The 18,633-nt window shown below is 46.8% G+C and overlaps 1 protein-coding gene across 1 annotated transcript in view; it reads right to left on the bottom strand.

The window, feature by feature from the left end:
- The window catches only part of ITGAE (integrin subunit alpha E), a 61,435-nt gene that overhangs the window by 18,135 nt on the left and 24,667 nt on the right, over positions 1-18,633 (bottom strand). Inside the window, exons 14-25 of the mRNA XM_084823181.1 lie at positions 17,461-17,591; positions 14,617-14,757; positions 14,016-14,237; positions 12,665-12,798; positions 11,956-12,089; positions 9,827-9,972; positions 9,018-9,146; positions 8,781-8,851; positions 7,516-7,648; positions 6,341-6,442; positions 2,793-2,872; positions 407-481 (exon numbers count right to left, since the gene is read on the bottom strand). Coding sequence (XP_084679307.1) covers positions 407-481; positions 2,793-2,872; positions 6,341-6,442; positions 7,516-7,648; positions 8,781-8,851; positions 9,018-9,146; positions 9,827-9,972; positions 11,956-12,089; positions 12,665-12,798; positions 14,016-14,237; positions 14,617-14,757; positions 17,461-17,591 — 1,498 coding nt within the window. The remainder of the gene's footprint in view (positions 1-406; positions 482-2,792; positions 2,873-6,340; positions 6,443-7,515; positions 7,649-8,780; positions 8,852-9,017; positions 9,147-9,826; positions 9,973-11,955; positions 12,090-12,664; positions 12,799-14,015; positions 14,238-14,616; positions 14,758-17,460; positions 17,592-18,633) is intronic.

The following is an 18,633-nucleotide window of genomic DNA, read 5'->3' as shown; positions in this document are numbered from 1 at the left end:
TTCAGTTGGTTAGCTTTTAAAAGTGCTACTGGACTCCATGTTGCTTTTGCTGAAGCAGACTGGCATGGCTACTCCTTCAAGCAGAGTCCTTCTGGTGCCCTCGGCAAACGTTTATGCAAACAAAATGTTGCAAATAAACATTGCAATCTTTCCTTTGCTATACGAGGATAATGATACCAACCAGACGTACAAGGTTATAAAGCTCGAGATTATGCGAGTGAAGTGATCAGGATGTACAAAAAAGTACAATATAAACGTTCAGCACTTCTCCCCCAAGGGAGGGAACTTCATCTGTCTTTAAAGCAAATTAATCTCCAGACAGATACCCTTGCCTCCTGTGACAAGACCACATTCTTTTGCGCTGGAAGAGGCAGCTGTGTTTTGACTATTCCCGAAGGACGTTTACCTGCTGAGGGTGGTGCTGGAGGCGTATTTCACACGGAGGGAACGTTCTTCTTTCAGGAGCGTGCTGTTTCTGTTGCTGCAAAAAGAAAAGGAGCCATTGGCAGCATTTTGACCTTTCTGCAAGATCTTAGCACTCCCCCTAAAGAGTACTGACAATTGCTTTGCCAACTTTTTACATTTAAAACCCCCCTCTGCCCTCCCTGTTCCTTTTTCCTTGTGTGTCGTGTCTTTTTAGACTGTAAGCCTGCAGGCAGGGACTGTCTTATTTTACCAATTGTACGTAAGCCACTCCGGAAGCCTATTTGGCTGAGGAGCAGTGGGATAAAAACACATAAAATAAATAACATAATAGCAGATGCAGTTGGCCACTGCCCACACAAGCTCGCCCCACGAATAAGTAATGTGACGTTAAGGTAGGGGCTGGCAACTTGTGACCCTTAGTTAAAATCTGGCCTGCACATTTTTTTACTAGCCTGCTAAGAGGGTAGTAGCCTGCAGTTCCATAGTGTCCGCAGAGAACGGAAAACATCCTTAGCAGACTAGTAAAAAAATATATTGTTTTTTACCAAAGTGGAGAACAGACAGGTGTCCCTCCCCCCATGGCCGGCACAGAAACCAAGTGGGCTAGCAGAGGAAGGACCGTAAGGTCCACCCTCCACCAGACCACTTGCTCGCCTGCACGGAGTGCCTGGTCGCCTATGCCGACCAGGCAATTTGTTAAATGCAAGGCTAAAGTAAAGATACTTCAGGAATTCTCGTTTCTCCCAGGATCTTCCAGCTCCAGGGAACAAATGTTTGACAGTGAGACAGATGGCCTCAGGAGGTGGTGCGCTCGTTTGCTGGAGGTGCGCTCCGCTTCTAGGATTCTGCGTGCACATCAGTAACATGCAAATCAGAAAAGGTGCATATGGACCCCGGAAAGCTACGGACACTCCGATTCCACAATGAGCATTTGAAATTCTAGTTTAATGGGACTAGCACAAGGTAGGGTCAGCGGTGCAATTAGACAATTTTAGACCAGGCTTAAGTGTCTAATGTAATGCCCTTGCCCCAAGATAGCAATATGTATTACTTCAATTCCTTCAAAATGCGGTAAGCCAGCCCTGCTGCATTTGTGCCCCAGCCCCCTGCTCAGATGGGTTCAGGTTGTCAGCTCCGAAGTCCTACCATAATGGTACCTCTGCATAGGGCAGGGCGAGGGAGATTAATGTTAAAGGAATGGAACCGCTCCTCTCTACTTCAAATGTGCCATAGACCTCTGGTCTTTTGGGTGCTACATTTAAGAAAGCGTTTCTTCTCTCACGTCTGCAGTGCACGAAAATAGACAAGACCTTTTCTCCCAAAGGTCTTTCAGCATAAAGCTCTCCCTGCCAGTAACTAAGCTGGAGGAGAGGCATTTTAGCCTTTTAGAATGGGAGGGAGGGGGGAGCAGAACAAAAACCAGCAAATGGTCAGTAGTTGGGGGAAAGAGGGTGGTATCAGGAGAAGAAACCCGGGAGGGTGAAATTGGTAGTATCCGAGAGGTGGATTTGGCCTGCAGGCATGAGTTTCTGCACCCTGTTTTACAGCGTCTGCATAGGGCTCTAAGAAGTGCCTTAGTTATGTTCTGCATGCCTGGTGGACTTGCCTGCCTGTTTTTCCTGCTTATTGTGCCTTGCTGGCATTTGAGTCTTTGGTACTGAGTGCAGCAGCAGGGCCCAAATCCATCCAACATCCAGAAGAGGCTATCTGTTAATTATAGCTGAGACCGCCCTCCTTTTTTGTGCAGAAACCAAAAGAGCACTTCTCTCCTGAGCGATGTTGTACAAGGCATAACACAGAGATTTGTCAGTAATTACTCTCTCTAATTAGACCTCCGCGCTGTTTAGTGTCTGCTTGGGGAACCTTTCGCCACAACTCTCCAGGGTGTGAATGCAGGCAAAACAATTTTGTAATTGGATAACCCGTGGGGGATTTCCAAAGCAGATGGGTACATCTTCTCTCCAGACTCTTTGGCGTGCAGCTGGATGCAGAAACGAATGATGTCCGATTGTCAACGGGGCTGTTATCAAGACGGTCACTGTCATCACGCGTGTCTTTTAAAATAATAGTTAATGTTAAAAAGGCAACAAAAGGCGTGATAACAGCAACCCTTTTGTAACTGAGGCATCGTTTTACCTATATGAAGAAGAAAACAGCCAATCCACTGGGAAACAGGCTGTCCTGCCTCCTGTATGGCGGAGGTCTCCTGACTTGATCAAAAGCACCTGATCTCTCTGCATTCCTGTTTTCTCCACCCTGCCTTGCTTGTGTAGTTGGACTGGTAATCAAGGAGACTTCGGTCGATGGCGATCATTTGCCCAGTCAGTGTCGGCAACTTTCAGCTGAGAGTGCCACAATTCACTTACTTGGTGACGCTAACTGTGATGTTGGCAGAATTGCCGGGGAACCGTTTTCCATCGAGCTGCCAGATCACCGAGAAATTTGCCTGCACCACAAGAGAAAGAGAGAGAGGTTAGAAAAGGAGCATTGACCCAAAAAACAAAGGACTCCTAGACTTATAGGAAGCTTTCCACTTTTGATGGGCAGCCTTTGAAACAACTATTTGGTTGGCTGGTTGACTCTAACGAGACAGGTTGTTTCAGTCTGGGGGTTCTTGCTCCCTCTCTGTTCCGTTCTGAGCACAATTCAAAGTGCTGAGGTTCACCTTTAAAGCCAGGGGTGTAGACACTTTGGGCCAGGGGCCAAATCTGACCCACCAGTATTGTAATCTGGCCCTCTGGGATTCCCAGATAGCCACAACCCCTTCCCTAGTCTCATCCATTTCTGCCAACCACCAAAGGTTAAAACGAGCCCTGCTGGATCAGACCAAGATCCATCTAGTCCAGCATTCTGTTCACACAGGGGCCAACCAGCTGCCCACGGGAAACCCACAAGCAGGACATGAGTGAAACAGCGCCCTCCCACCCATGTTCCCAGCAACTGGTGTACAGAGGCTCATTGCCTCTGCTTCTGGAGGTAGCACATAGCCATCATGACTAATAGCCATTGATAGCCTTTTCCTCCAGGAATTTGACCAACCCCCTTTTAAAGCCATCTGAATTGGTGGCCATCACTACATCCTGTGGTAGCGAGTTTTTTATTTTTTTATTAAGTTTATTAATTGCCCATCTGGCCGGTCACCCAGCCACTCTGGGCGATGTACAACAATAAAAACAGTTTATACAATAAAATTCAACATTAAAAACATCACATTTCTAAAATTACCCTAGCCCACCCCAAATGCCTGCCTGAACAACCATGTTTTTAATGCATGGTGGAAGCTCATTAAAGAGGGGGCATGGCGGAGTTCCCTAGGGAGGGAGTTCCACAGAGTGGGGGCCACCACAGAGAAGGCCCTCTCTCTCTCATCCTCACCAGCCTAGCTGTCCTGGCTGATGGGACAGAGAGAAGGCCATCCGAGGCTGATCTTGTTAAGCGGCCTATCTGGTGTTGCTGAAGGCGGTCCTTGAGATAGGCTGGGCCGGAACCATATAGGGTTTTAAAGGTCAAAACCAACACCTTGAATTTGGCCCGGAAAACAACTGGTAGCCATTGCAGCTCCTTCAGCACTGGAGTGATGTGATCTCGCTGGCGGCTGCCTTTAATCAAACGAGCCACCGCATTCTGTACCAGCTGCAGCTTCCGAACCGTCTTCAAGGGTAACCCCACGTAGAGCGCATTACAGTAGTCTAAACAAGAGGAGACCAGGGCATGTACTACCGATGGGAGCAGATGGTCGGGAAGGTAGGGGCGCAGCTGCCATATCAGATGGAGTTGGTACAGCGCTGTCCGGCTCACAGCTGACACCTGAGCCTCCATGGACAGCTGGGAGTCTAAGATGACCCCCAAGCTGCAGACCTGGTCTTTCAAGGGTAACCGTACCCCATTCAACACCAGGTCAACTTCCCCCAACCTCCTCTTGTCTCCCACCAAAAGTACCTCGGTCTTGTCAGGGTTCAGCTTCAGCTTGTTCCTCCCCATCCAGCCACTCACCGTCTCCAAACATTTGGACAGGGATTCTACGGCCAACCTTGGTGAAGATTTGAACGAGAGGTAGAGCTGCGTGTCATCCGCATACTGATGACACCGCACCCCAAACCTCCTGATGATAGCCCCCAGCGGCTTCACATAGATGTTAAATAGCATTGGGGAGAGGATGGAACCCTGTGGCACCCCACAAGTGAGCGGCCACAGGTCTGAAACCTCCTCTCCCAGTGCTACCCTCTGGTACCTGCCAGAGAGGAAGGACCAGAACCACCGTAATACGGTGTCTCCAATGCCCAATCCCTCCAGGCAGTCCAGGAGGATACCGTGGTCAATGGTATCAAAAGCCGCTGAGAGGTCAAGGAGAACAAGGAAGGAGCATTCGCTCCTATCCAGAGCCCTCCTCATATCATCCACCAAGGCGACCAAGGCCGTTTCTGTCCAATGCCCAGGCCTGAAGCCCGACTGAAATGGATCTAGATAATCGGCTTCTTCCAAGTGTGCCTTCAACTGCATCGCCACCACCTGCTCAATCACCTTGGCCCAAAAAGGCAGATTCGAGACTGGGCGAAAGTTGTTCAGAACTTGGGGATCCAAGGAGGGCTTTTTTAAAAGCGGTCTTATCACTGCCTCCTTGAGGGCTGATGGCATCATTCCCGCCTTGATCCCCTCACCCAGCCTCTCTCTGCAGCTCATAATGAGCCAAAATGGGCAAGGATCAAGTAAGCAGGTGGCCAGCCTTACAGATGAAAGCACCTTGTCCACTTCCATCAGAAGGAAGAAGCTGGAACTGATCCTACAAAACCGGTGTGCCACAGACCGTCTCCTGCTCACTAACTGTATCCACAGCACACGGAATAACACTCCTAATCCGATCAATTTTATCTGCAAAGTGCCTTGCAAAGGCCTCACAGGAGGCCTTAGAATGCTCCAGAGTTCCATAGTTTAACTATGCGCTGTGTGAAGAAGCCCTTCCTTTTATCTGTATATCCCACCCATCAGCCTCATAGGATGACCCCACTGGGTTCTAGTATTTTGAGAGAGGGAGAAAAATGTCTCCCTCTCCACATTTTCCATACCATGCATGATTTTGTAGACCTCCATCATGTCTCCCCTGACCCTCCTTTTTTCCAAGCTAAACAATCCCAGCTGTTGTAACCTTCTCTCGTAGGGGAGATGCTCCGGCCCCTTGATCATTTTAGTTGCCCTTTTCTGCACTTTGTTGGGAGGTTTCCTCGTTTTTTGTATATTTTTCCTCATTCTAAAAGGTTGAAATGACTTTTCAAGGGCTTAGTTACTGGCAGTGAGAGCTTTAAGATAAAAGATGCTTGTATTTTTGGCCCCAGCCCTGCCCATGATTGGAATGCGGCCCCTGAAAGCTTCTCCGAAACAGAATTCGGCCCTCGGACTGAAAGATGTTCAGCGTCACTGTTTAAAACCCTACATGACTTGGGAATCTGAAGGCGTACCTGCTCTCACTTCAATCTGCCCTACAAGGTCTTCCCCAGAAGCCTCGCTCTTGCCATCTGAAGCAAAGCAGGTCGTAACATGAGAGGGGGCATTTGGGGTTCCAGTATTATAAACCCCTGGACATTTTGAATACTACTCCCATCGCACACAGTCCCTTTCTTTCTGTAGGGCTTGTGTAAGGTTTTGTCAAAGCAAACCAACCTACTGCTTCTCCACAGAACCTCCGCTGTAGGTCAGTGTTCTCCTGTTGACAGGCTCCTTTGGAGCAGTCTGAAATGTTTTGTGAACATTCCATGATGTCACGCAGCAGCCCAGCCAATGGCTAGGGAGTGGGCATTAAAGGCAGCAGGCAAAAGTCAATTTAGGGGGCAACTCCACTTGCACAAAATAAGGAACAAAATCCTTAAAAAATCCACTCTGTTGGATTATCATATCATAATCCACTCTGTTGGTGACTTACTGTCATCGTGTTGAACACAGGGTGCCCAACCTTACAGCTCAGAGATGAGGATAACATTGAGGTGAGTTTAGGGGCATCACACTCAATGACCGGAGAGGAAACCTGCAGAGATATTAAATCAATCAAGCCAGAATGCCACAGGAACCTCTAGGATATACAATAAAAACATTAAAACGTCAGATAAGACCCAATGACCAAGAGAATGAAACCATACAATAAAACTTGCTTAAAACTTTTATTGCATACAATAAAACATGAAATGTTAAAACCTTTGATGGAACAGGACAGTCTTTACTGGCTGTGTAAAGCTTAGAATTATCTCAATCGAATGGTAATAGTGTGTATTTTTAATTATATATTATGTTTTTTACATTAACGAATGAGAAACATGTCAGAATTATAAGTGATGGTCCCACCAGATTGAAATTAGATCCCCCAAGCTGGAAATATTAATGCACATTATGCAGGAGACAAGAATGGGTTGGATTCAGTCACACTTAGCGTTAGACCCATTGAAATCCATGGGAGCTACATTAGCCACAATTGACTTGAGTCCCATTGTCTTCAGTGAATGTACTCTAAGCATGAGCATCCAACCCAATCTGTCTGGATAAACTTTATACTGAAACGTGTTGTCCCATTGGGCAATAGCCAATATCAGTCCTACTTACAGTAGACCCACTGAAATGAATGGGATTTAAATGAGTCCTAACTAACCTAATTCCCATTCATTTCAATGGGTCTACTCTAAGTAGTACTAACTCCAGTGACTGCCTAAAGATGGAGAAATAAACCCCATTTCTCAGTCTGTCCATTTGTGGTGCTTTTTAGCTCTCTTGGTTTTAAAAAAATAAACCCAAATATTTTGAGTTCAGTGTCTCAAATAACTCCATACCATTCAGTACTAAAAGGAATCCCTCAAGATTCCAGCTATCGTTTGTCTAATAAGGGGTGAGTTTTTTCTTTTTTATAGAAGCCTTTCGAGACAAGTTTATTTTCTAGCCATAGCAGCACCTCGCAGGGTTTTTTTAAAGCATAGTTTTTATTTTAAATATTTATTGACCTTTTCCAGACATTGCATCAAAAGGAAAGGCAAAGACATGCAGGAGAACGACGACAGCAAAGCAGTTGGGGTGATGGGAGACAATCAAGCACAGGAAAATTGTAGACTATACCTTCTGGATGTTTTTGAAGAGGAGGTTTGTTGGGTATTCCAGAACCAAAGAGATCATGTAGGAGTTGTCACCATTGTTTACCAGGTGGAAGTCCATTGCAAGTTCCTTGGTGAAGCCAACCACCAGCTCCTTCCTGTATCAAATCATGGGAACATTTGAAGACAGGGGGATATTTTATTGCCCCTTAGCAGAGCACCCACTTAGCATGCAGAAGGATGCAGGTTAGATCCCTGGCATGTCCAGATTTTTTTTTAAAGGATCAGGTAGTGCGGTGTTGCGGGTTAGAGTGTTGGTCTGAGACTTGGAAGACCCAGGTTCTAATCCCCACTTGGCCTTGAAGCTCACTGGATGATTTTGGGCTGGTTCCTGACTCTCAGCCAGCCCTACCTCACAGGGTTCTTATGAGGATGAAAAGGAGGGGAGGAGGCTCGCATACGCCGCCTTGGGCTCCTCAGAGGAAAGCAGGATATAAATATAACAAATAAATAAATAACTAGCTGATACTGGGAGATGCTTCTCCGTCCCAGATCTTGGGAGAACCACTGCCAATTAATCAGTTTCTTGATCCAGTCAACAGACTTTCCACTAAGACCTATACAGCGATAGATATGGGAGAATAAAGTCCAAAGCCGTTGCTTGACTCACAGAAGTAAATCAAATATGTCTATTTGTACAATTAAAAAAATGAGAAAACCAGAAAAAAAAACAAGCAGAAAAATTTAAATGCTCAGTAAATACATTTTTCTAGCCCTGGTTACAAGGAGCACATGACTCCCTTGTTAGAACAACTTCATTGGCTACTGGACTATTGACGGGCATAATTCAAAGTGCTGGTTATGGCCTATAAAGCCCTATACAGCTTGGGCCCAGGCTACCTGAAAGACTGCCTTCTCCCATACAAGCTTGCCTGGGTCTTAATACCTTTGGGAGAGGCCCTCCTTTCAAGACCGCTGCCTTCAGAGTATATTTGGTGGTGATGCAATGCAGGGCCTTCTCGGTGGCCGCTCCCTGGCTGTGGAACTCCCTTTCCGAGGGAGGCGAGATTAGCTCCCTCTGTTGTCCTTCTGCTGGCAGGCAAAGACTGCTTTATTCAAACAGGTCTTTGGCATCTAAGTGGCTCTGTTGCTGAAGGTTTTTTTGTTTTTAATAGTTTGGGTACTGTTTGAATGAAGACTTTGTTTTTCGGCCACAGCACCATTTTTGTGCAAAAAGTTGGGATATGAAAAAAATCAATTAAATGTTAAAAAAACATTCAGAAGACTCACTCAGTTTGAACTGCCAAGCTCAGCCGCGGCCCACAGACGGTCTTGTTACCGCAGTCGTCTGTGTAAGGCAGCTGAAATTATGACAAGACAGGCAGGGTGAAAGAAACGAGGATTTCATTTGAATGAAGCCCTTGACAACAACAAGGTTCCACATCCTTGCCTTAGGGGCACTCCACTTTGAAACAAACAAGGTACTTGAAGACGGTGAGGCTGAGATGGCCGTGTATGTCTCATTACCTGGAAGGACACCTCAGAGCCCCGACGGACGTCAAGTACAGCCGTGGGATAACTCGGGTCTTCCTCCAAGTCACGAAGCTGGTAGCTGAGTCCGAGAGCAATGCTGGAGAAACAGTTACCATTGCACGGCTGGAATACAATGGGGGGGGGGCGGTGGGGGGGAGAAAACCTGGTTTACATCCACAAGCAACCCCTGGGCTTGTTAGAGCATCAAGCAAATATTTGTGTCCAGGTGTAACCGGGCAGGCGTAGGGAGCAGCGACGGTTGTTTATTCACATGTTGGCCTCCGTCACATAAAAACTGAGACTGGAGAGTTCTCATAAAAGGAGCGTGTGGGTGAGGGGAGCTGAACCCTCTCCCCTGCCTTCCCTTCCTACACCGTTACTCCAGGCGTTTCCATCTGCCTGCTTCCTTCACATAAAGGGAGACAAGAAAGCTGTAATTTTTATAATGAAAGGAGCATGAGAGTGAGGGTGGCTGAACGCTCTCCCTTGCCTTTCCTCCCTACACTGTTACTCCAGGCTTTTGCGGGCCTGCCTCTTTCACACATAAAGCAAGGCCAGAGGGTTTTAATTCCTTCCCTTGTTGATTGTCCCGTGGGCGAGACTAAGTGATGGCGCGCCTCTAAACATAGCGGTCCCGTTGGACCTATCCTTGGCCAACTCTTGTCTTCTTGCCACGCAGACTGGGCCTCTCTCGGACCCCGTTTGGGGTCTGAGAGAACGCCACCATCCCGTCCCACGATGGGGGCCTTTGCTGAGGAGGGGTGTCCTCAGCGTCATCAACCTCGCTTCCTTCCTGTGCTCACCAGGATGTGGAGCTGCAGTTCAGAACACAAATTCTCGGCATAGAAGATCCCGCTGCTGGTGGCTGTGTGGTCTTCAAATTGCGCCCTCTTCTTTTCCATTTTAATGTCCAAATCCACAGTGTAGTGAACTAGAAGGTTACGGATCCCTAGGAGAACAGATCAGATGCCGGGGGGCGGGGGGTATTCAGGCAGGTCTTTGGCATGTATTTCTTATTTATTTATTTGTTTTTTACATTCCTATACCGCCCCAAAGCCAAAGCTCTCTGGGAGGTTCACAACAATTAAAACCATAAAATACAACATAAGAGACAATATAAACATTTAAAAGTTTAAAACTACAGTATAAACTATAAGCTGGGCTTGATGAAGCCAAGGCTGGAGTTAAAATCGCTGGAAGAAACATTAACCATCTCAGATATGCAGATGATACCACTTTGATGGCTGAAAGTGAGGAGGAGCTGAGGAACCACATGACAAAGGTGAAAGAGGAAAGTGCAAAAGCTGGGCTGCAGTTAAACCTAAAAAAAACCAAGATTATGGCAACCAGCTTGATTGATAACTGGCAAATAGAGGGAGAAAACATGGAGGCAGTGACAGACTTTGTCTTTCTAGGCACAAAGATTACTGCAGATGCTGACTGCAGCCAGGAAATCAGAAGACGTTTACTTCTTGGGAGGACAGCAATGACAAATCTTGATAAAATAGTGAAGAGCGCAGAGACATCACACTGACAACAAAGGTCCGCATAGTTAAAGCAATGGTATTCCCCGTGGTAACCTATGGCTGTGAGAGTTGGACCATAAGGAAGGCTGAGCAAAGGAAGATAGAAGCTTTTGAACTGTGGTGCTGGAGGAAAATTCTGAGTGCCTTGGACTGCAAGAAGATCAAACCAGTCCATCCTCCAGGAAATAAAGCCAGACTGCTCACTTGAGGGAATGATATGAAAGGCAAAACTGAAGTACTTTGGCCACATCATGAGAAGACAGGACACCCTGGAGAAGATGCTGACGCTGGGGAAAGTAGAAGGCAAAAGGAAGAGGGGCCGACCAAGGGCAAGGTGGATGGATGATATTCTGGAGGAGACGGACTCAACCTTGGGGGAGCTGGGGGTGGCAACAGCCAACAGGAAGCTCTGGCGTGGGCTGGTCCATGAAGTCACGAAGAGTCGGAAGCGACTGACCGAATAAACAACAACAAAACAAAAATAAAACCTAGCAGCAATGCAAAGATTTAAAAGGCAATAACAAATAAAGCAACCGAAACTGAAACTGAAGCTGGTCTGTTGCTGCAGGGATTCTAAAATCGGATGGGTGCTGTTTATTCCTTTTATTGTGGCAGGAGATACATTAACATTTATACATTAAATAATAAATAAACAAAGGAGTGTAATTCTGCAGCGCTGCGTGAGTCACTCACGCCACCAGAAATATCTCTTAGATCAGGGGTGGGCTGTTTCTGGCCCTCCATGCTGGAAAGTCCGGTGCAACTTATAGCAGAGTTGCCTTAAACAGAGAAAGCGTGGCAATGCAGCATTTAGTCCTGGAGACAATGAACCCAGGCTGGAGCCCGTTTAGAATTTCAGATCAACTTACTTTATTACTGCTTTTATGCACATTGTCAGAGAAGGCGATCTAACACTCTTTAACTACAAGCACCCCCTAAAGCTGGGTGCGTGAGTGTAAGTTAGCAAAGGCATGAGATATGGTTCCTTGCTTCCTCTCGGGAAACAGAACTTGGTCCTTGCTGCAGAGGCAAGAGGAGGAGAAGGAGCAGGAGAAAGGAACTGATCAGACAACAAGAGGGATCAACAAGACAAGCAGCTGCTGATACTACGTATTCTCTATCGCCTCCTAGTGTCTGGAAGCATGCGGACTTGCTCCTATTGTGGAACTGCAACTCCCATCAGCCCTTGCCAGCACAGTCAACAGTGAGGAAGGTCGGGACTTGCAGTCCAACAGCCTCTAGAGGCCCAGAAACAGCCACCCCCGACTTAGATCTTTGTTTCTCTTCTCCGTGTGCCAGTGCTCAGGTCAGGATTCTTGCCTCTGCGACCCTTCTGAAGTAAGCAGTGCATTTCAGGGTTGCTGAATACTTACCTGGAACGCGTATCTATTGCTTGTTTTCATTACCTGGTTGTGCAGCATCTGAAGAGAAAGCACTGTTGAAGCACAACTTGGCAGCGACGATGCTGCTGTTGTGGAAATTGAATATACTCTCCGGGGTGAACGTCATGGTGGGCTCTAGTCGAACAACTGGTCTGGAACTGGTCAAAAACGCAGAACCGGTCATTTGCACTCCCCCACAAAAGCAAATGAAAACAGACAACGGCTCAGGGTTAAAACAGACTTGATTTAAATGTGTGTTTGGCAGCTACATCTCTTTAAAAAAATTTACCCTAGAGTAAGGCCACACACACACACACAATCCAGATTGGGACTGTAGCATGGGAGATATGGGTGCTTTTAAAATTGTGGATTGGGATCTTGCACCTACTCTAGAGCAAAAATGAAAAAAAAAGACATAGCTGCTAGACACACATTTAAAATAATGTCTGTTTTATTCCTTAAACGTTGCTATCAACAATGTAGTCAAGATTTGGCTGCGTCTATAACCTGCTAATCCTAATTTATAAAGGGTGGTCTCCCCTTTCCTTTCCTGCTTTCTCTCCCTCCAGTAAATCACTGATAAGTTCCCCAATTTATTTCTCGTGCTGATTTCAACTTTATAAGCCAGTAACACTTTTTTCGATGGCAGGTTTTCTAGCACCAACAGAAATCCTGGCCTGAAGAGTGAGTCCCAGCATTTATGCCCGTGTCTCCCTCCTGGAGAATGACCTACCGGAACAAAGTCACATTGCCTAGTGATCCAACAGTCAGGTCTGGCAGTCTGTCCGCAGTGAAGTCCAAACCACCAGCCACGGACCTTCCAAAATACATGAGTCCCGGCAGACCAGTTTGAGCCGCTGTTATCCTCTGGAAGGGAAAAGGAGAAACATGTATTTTGTTATCATTAAGTTTGTATTGCACAAAACAAAAAAGAGGAGAAATTCTAGCAACATAGATTTGAATATATCAGTTTCAGTGCCTGCACATGAAATTTGTGTGTGTGTGCGTGTGTATGAAAATACAGCTTTCTAAGAATTATACAGAAGCAGACCAAATATCCATATAAGTGTCCAATTGTAAGAAATATGTGCAAGGATGGGAGAGATGGGCTGGTATGTTGTGAGAAAGAAGTGAATTTGGAAAAATAGAAAGGGCCTCCTGTAAGCACAAAAATGCCCACCCGTGGAGGAGGTTGCAGAGTCGGTCTCTGCACAAATTCCCAAGCTTACATCTTTTCAGTCATCACAACACAACAGAGCAGTTAGACTTTTCTGCGAGATGATTATTCTTACCTGTCCCCAACCTTTTTGGGTCGGTGGGCACATCTGGAATGCTGAGGGAGTCTCGTGGGGGCCCTCACAAAATGGCTTCCATGAGAGGCAGGATTGCCCATTTCTAAAATGGCTGCCATGGTGGGCATGGCCAGTCACAATACATTCATTTCCCCAGAAGGCAAAGTGGTGAGACTAAAAGAAAAGTAACTTGCCCAAGAACCTAAGTACAAGGCAGAGGTGGGGTCTGAGCACCTAAACACATTGAACCTGAATTAAGGTGGCGCTGGGGGCAGCACTTTGCTTTGTAGCATGCCAGTCTCCCAGTTATTATTATTTTTCACTTAAAAACCATCTTAAGAAATAAAATAAAAATCAGGAGGGGCCAAGAGAGGGTCTGCAGGACCACTGGTGAATTGAATACGGACTCTAAAAGTAAGCCTTCTGACATGCAAAAGGGAAGGGAAGGGACGTCCCTTTTTAATACAGCAAGAAAAAGGGGGGAAAGGATGTGCCTCAGACGCCAAAAGTTTGGCAAATGCTTGCCTCAACCTTGGCAACAGGACAGTGCCCTCCACCACACCCCAAAGGCACCAGGCCAGTTTAGTGGGTGCAGGACAGGCCAGAGACACGCAGCTCTGTCCTCCTAGGGAGCGGAATGGCGGGGGGCTCAGGCGGGAGCTGCTTCGCCACAGCATCTGCTGCCCAAAGCCATTGCTCCACTCTGCCTTACAGTAGGGCCAGTCAGCCTCTCTCTCTCTCTCTCTCTCTCTCTCTCTCTCTGGGAGATGTGATGGCACAAAGCTCTCCTACCTGGGAGAAGGAACCTCGGATCCCATCTTGGCCACCATTAAAGATGTAAACACTGCCAGAAGAGCCGAGGTTCAATTCGTGGCCCTCAAGAGGCGCTCCGATGGTGACGTCGCCGAAACCGTCGGCATCAACATCTCCGATGCCAGCCACAGCAAACCCAAACTGGGCAAAAGGGAATGCTGGGAGGCCCCTTAAGTGTCCCACTGGAGCAAACTGGTTAGTCTGGGAAGCGGAGGGGAGAAGAGGGAAAAGAAGAAAAGGTTAATTCCAAGTGGTTTGTCCCTGCTGCAGTCAGCACAGAATGCTTTAAGGGAGCTAGCTAGCTTTCTTTCTTTCTTTCTTTCTTTCTTTCTTTCTTTCTTTCTTTCTTTCTTTCTTTCTAGTGTTTTTATCTAGCTCCTCAACCAAAAAAGACTCCTGGAGTGGCCTACATGCAGTCAGTAAAACAAGAGCATCCCTGTCCACAGGCTTACAATCTAAAAAGGCGCAACACACAAGGAACAAGGGATGAGGAGGGAAGAGGGGGAAAAAATCCAATCAACCTTTTAGCTTAAGTCTGAATTCCAGCAAAGCATTTCAGCAGATTACCAGAGACGTTTACCTGGTTATCCAAGCGATAAAGGTAAACTTTTCCTTCCTCTCCGTGTACATGGAAAAACGGAGCTCCGACGAGCAGGTAATCGGTAATCCCATCCTGGTTGATGTCCAACGGGCAGAGTTCGGAGCCGTAGTAGGACCCAATCTGTGGTCAAAAGAAAGGCAGGTGAAGAATGCTCAAATGCAGCCTCTCTCAACCAAGTGCCCTCCAAATGACTTGGACTACAAGTCCAATCAGCAATGGCAGTTGTAGTCCCCAAATACCTGGGGGACACCAGATCAGGGATTGCAGAAATAGCCATGGAAAGCCTGCAGAATGTGCCAGCCCCTTTGAGATGCTGAAAAACCACCCACTGTCTTTCTCTTTTTTTAATACAATAATTTTAAGTTTTTATTCTTGAGAGCTCAAGACAAATAACATTTAAAAGAAGACAATAGGATTTCCAGCAGCTTTTAAAACAGCGGCAATTTCAAGCATCCTGTTCTTCTGCCAGGGCAGCATCTCAAGGACCTCACTGTTTTTTATTTTTAAAAGCAAACACAGATAAAGCAGGTTTCTAGCCCTTAAGACTGCAATGACAGGCTTGAAACTGAGTGGTGTGGGTAGGTCTTCAAATTTTGGAGGGATATTGAGAACAGGACTACCAGAACTTCAGAGGTGTGGGTTCAGCGTCCTGGTTCTTCCGTTCTCCCCATAACTAGTGGAATATGATGCAAAATTAGCAAACTGGTGCATACTTGCATAAATTACGCAGGTTGCATATTTCAGCTTTCCGTTGGGGTACCTTGGAACAGCCCCTTCATGGATCACTGCCTTGTTGTGGCGAAGGGGCTTGCGTAACTCCGTGAAGCCATAAGCTATGCCGTGCAGGGCCACCCAAGACGGACAGGTCATGGCAGAGAATTCTGACAAAATGTGGTCCACTGGAGAAGGAAATGGCAACCCACTCCAGTATTCTTGCCAAGAAAACCCCATGGAACGTATCACAAGGCTAAGATATGACGCCGGAAGATGAGCCCCTCAGGTCGAAAGGTGTCCAATATACTACTGGAGAAGAGCAGAGGGAATTTCCAAGTAGCTCCAGAAAGAGTGAAGCGGCTGGGCCAAAGCCGAAAAGACACTCAGCTGTGGATGTGTCTGGTGGTGAAAAGAAAGTCCGATGCTGTAAAGAACAATATTGTTGAGGAACCTGGAATGTAAGATCAATGAATCAAGGTAAGCTGGAGGTGGTCAAACATGAGATGGCAAGACTGAACATCGACATCTTGGGAAGCAGCGAACTAAAATGGACAAGCATGAGCGAATGTAATTCAGGTGATATCTACTACTGTGGGCAAGAATCCCTTAGAAGAAATGGAGTAGCACTCATAGTCAACAAAAGGATGGGAAAAGCAGTACTGGGGTACAATCTCAAAAACGATAGAATGATCTCAGTACGAATCCAAGGCAAAACATTCAACATCACAGTAATTCAAGTCTATGCCCCAACCACTGAGGCCGAAGAAGCTGAGGTTGATCGGTCCTATGAAGACCTACAACACCTTCTAGAACTAACACAAAAAAAGATGTCCTCTTCATCATAGGGGATTGGAATGCCAAAGTAGGAAGTCAAGAAATCACCGGGATAACAGGCAAGCATGGCCTTGGTGTACAAAATGAAGCAGGACAAAGGCTAATAGAGTTTTGCCAAGAGAACATGCTGATCATAGCAAACACTCTTTTCCAACAGCACAAGAGGCAACTCTACACATGGACATCACCAAATGGTCAATATCGAAATCAGATTGATTATGTACCTTGCAGCCAAAGATGGAGAAGCTCCATACAGTCAGTAAAAACAAGACCTGGAGCTGACTGTGGCTCAGATCATGAGCTTCTTATTGCAAAATTTCGGCTGAAATTGAAGAACGTCGGGAAAACCACTAAACCATTCAGGTATGACCTCAATCATATCCCTTATGAATACACAGTGGAGGTGAGGAATAGATTTCAGGGATTAGACCTGATAGACAGAGTGCCTGAGGAACTATGGACGGAGGTCCGTAACATTGTTCAGGAGGCAGCAACGAAATCCATCCCAAAGAAAAAGAAATGCAAGAAAGCAAAGTGGCTGTCTTGAAAGGGCAGACGGCCGGAGGCAGAGAAAAGTAATTGAATTGCATGGCGCACTTACAGGACTCTTAATTTGATGATTTATAAATGGTACATGGGGAAGTCATCATGACATCTTTCACACTCCTGAATCCAGTGCTGCCATCGCCTGTGAACATTTCCTGTGTGGTCTAGTGGTCAGAGCACTGGACCTGGGTTCAAATCCCCCTCTCAGCCACCAAAAGTTTGCATTTCCCCCATAGGCTTGGGGGAGGGGATTTGTGCATTTTCACAAGTGCAAATTCAGGAAATTGGGGAAAAAATCCCGCCCAAATTCCAATTCTGCCAATGAGCGGATGATGGAAGGAAAGGCACCTGACAATCCATGAAACGCAGACGGAACTGGTTTTAGAAAATCCATACCTCCCTACCTGAGGCAATGGAGATTTGTGGCTGCAGCCCCAGACACACTTCTGAGTAAACCTGTGCAGGATTGCACTGTGGATAACCTAATCAAGTCAACCCAGGAATTTCTGCAGAAGGGTTTGGTTGTCTTTTGTTGCGGGTTGCGAAAAAGCAAAGCAGCTGCAATAGCATGGGGGGTGGGGAGATACCCGAAACGTCGTTCATGTGCCAAGATGGGTCTATATATATTTAAACCCCTGCATCCAGGAGGGCCTTGATCCATAGAAGTCTTACAGCAAATGAGGGGAAGAGCCGAATCCAGCACAACCCCCAAGCCTGCTGAACACCGACCTGCTCCCCGTGCAGAGTTTGCTTTAGACGAACTCCTTCGAAGACCAGCAGTGTCCCTGTCATGTTGCACCGAGGGGCCCCCGCCACGATCAAAGTGCCCCGTGTTGTGTTGACTGAGCCCACGCTGTAGCCTGGCACAGAACAGACCAGAAGCAGAACTTACACGAGGCAAAGACAGACATTCGCACACAGCGGACAATGCATCGGATAAGAGTGGATAGTTTAATCTTTGTGTTGTGTGAGCCAGAGACGTCTTTAGTGTATCCTTTTATTTTTTTATGGCAGGGGAGCTGAACCTCGGCCTGGGTGCCAAATCTGGCCTGCCTTGAGACATTATACAGCCCTCCAAGTTTCTGCAAATGGCCCCATATTGAAAAGGGTGTTGTAGGGTATTAATCTGGTACTAAAAGGGTTAAATAATTTTGCTGACAAAAGACTGAAGAGGCTACTTCAAACTGAAGAAGGCCAATTTGATCTGGAATGGTGCAATGATCTGAAAAAGGGCCTTGGGGAGACCTACAAGGAAGACCTCCTAAAAGACCCCAGACTCATATTTAAGAAGGCCCCATACTTATATTCCAGACCCCTGATCCGTGGACAAGCAGACCTTGAAATTTTGATTTGGTGTAGATTCTGAGGTTAAACAGGACTGAATTAGCATAGAGCTTGGGAAGGTGCAGGGAAGGCGAACCCAAATGATCAGGTGGCTGGAGAGACCACCATACGAGGGAAGCAAGTGTAAGGTGATGCACATTGGGGCAAAGAATCCAAACTGCACATCGATGCTCTTGAAGCTGTGGTGAATAGCTCGATGCAGACATCAACCCAATGCGCAGCGGCTGCGAAAAAGGCAAATTCCATGTTGGAGGAAGGAATAAAAATGGACCTTTGGTTTGTCTAGCACTGCTCATGATGAGAACATTATCTGGGGAAAGAGGCCTGTCTTTCTCTCCTTCCTCTCCTTAGTGGAGGATGATGTAATCTAGGTGTCTTTGAAGGAAGGACAAACGGCAGTTTGGGTGAGACATTGGGAGAGACCCAAAGAGCTGAATTTGGGCTCGATAGCCACCTTGGGGTGCTGGCTGTGTCCCTGGAGCTCTGATGGGGGAGCCATGGTTTTCCGCTGGCTGTTGGAGTGTTTCAGCCAGCCGTCCCCAGCCATCCAGATGTGTT

This window comes from Heloderma suspectum, chromosome 16 (genome assembly GCF_057233095.1).
Source record: "Heloderma suspectum isolate Gila_16-S chromosome 16, 16-S_ref, whole genome shotgun sequence".
NCBI lineage: Eukaryota > Metazoa > Chordata > Lepidosauria > Squamata > Helodermatidae > Heloderma > Heloderma suspectum.
Note: the sequence above shows the minus strand (reverse complement) of the source record. Positions and strands in the feature narration are given on the sequence as shown.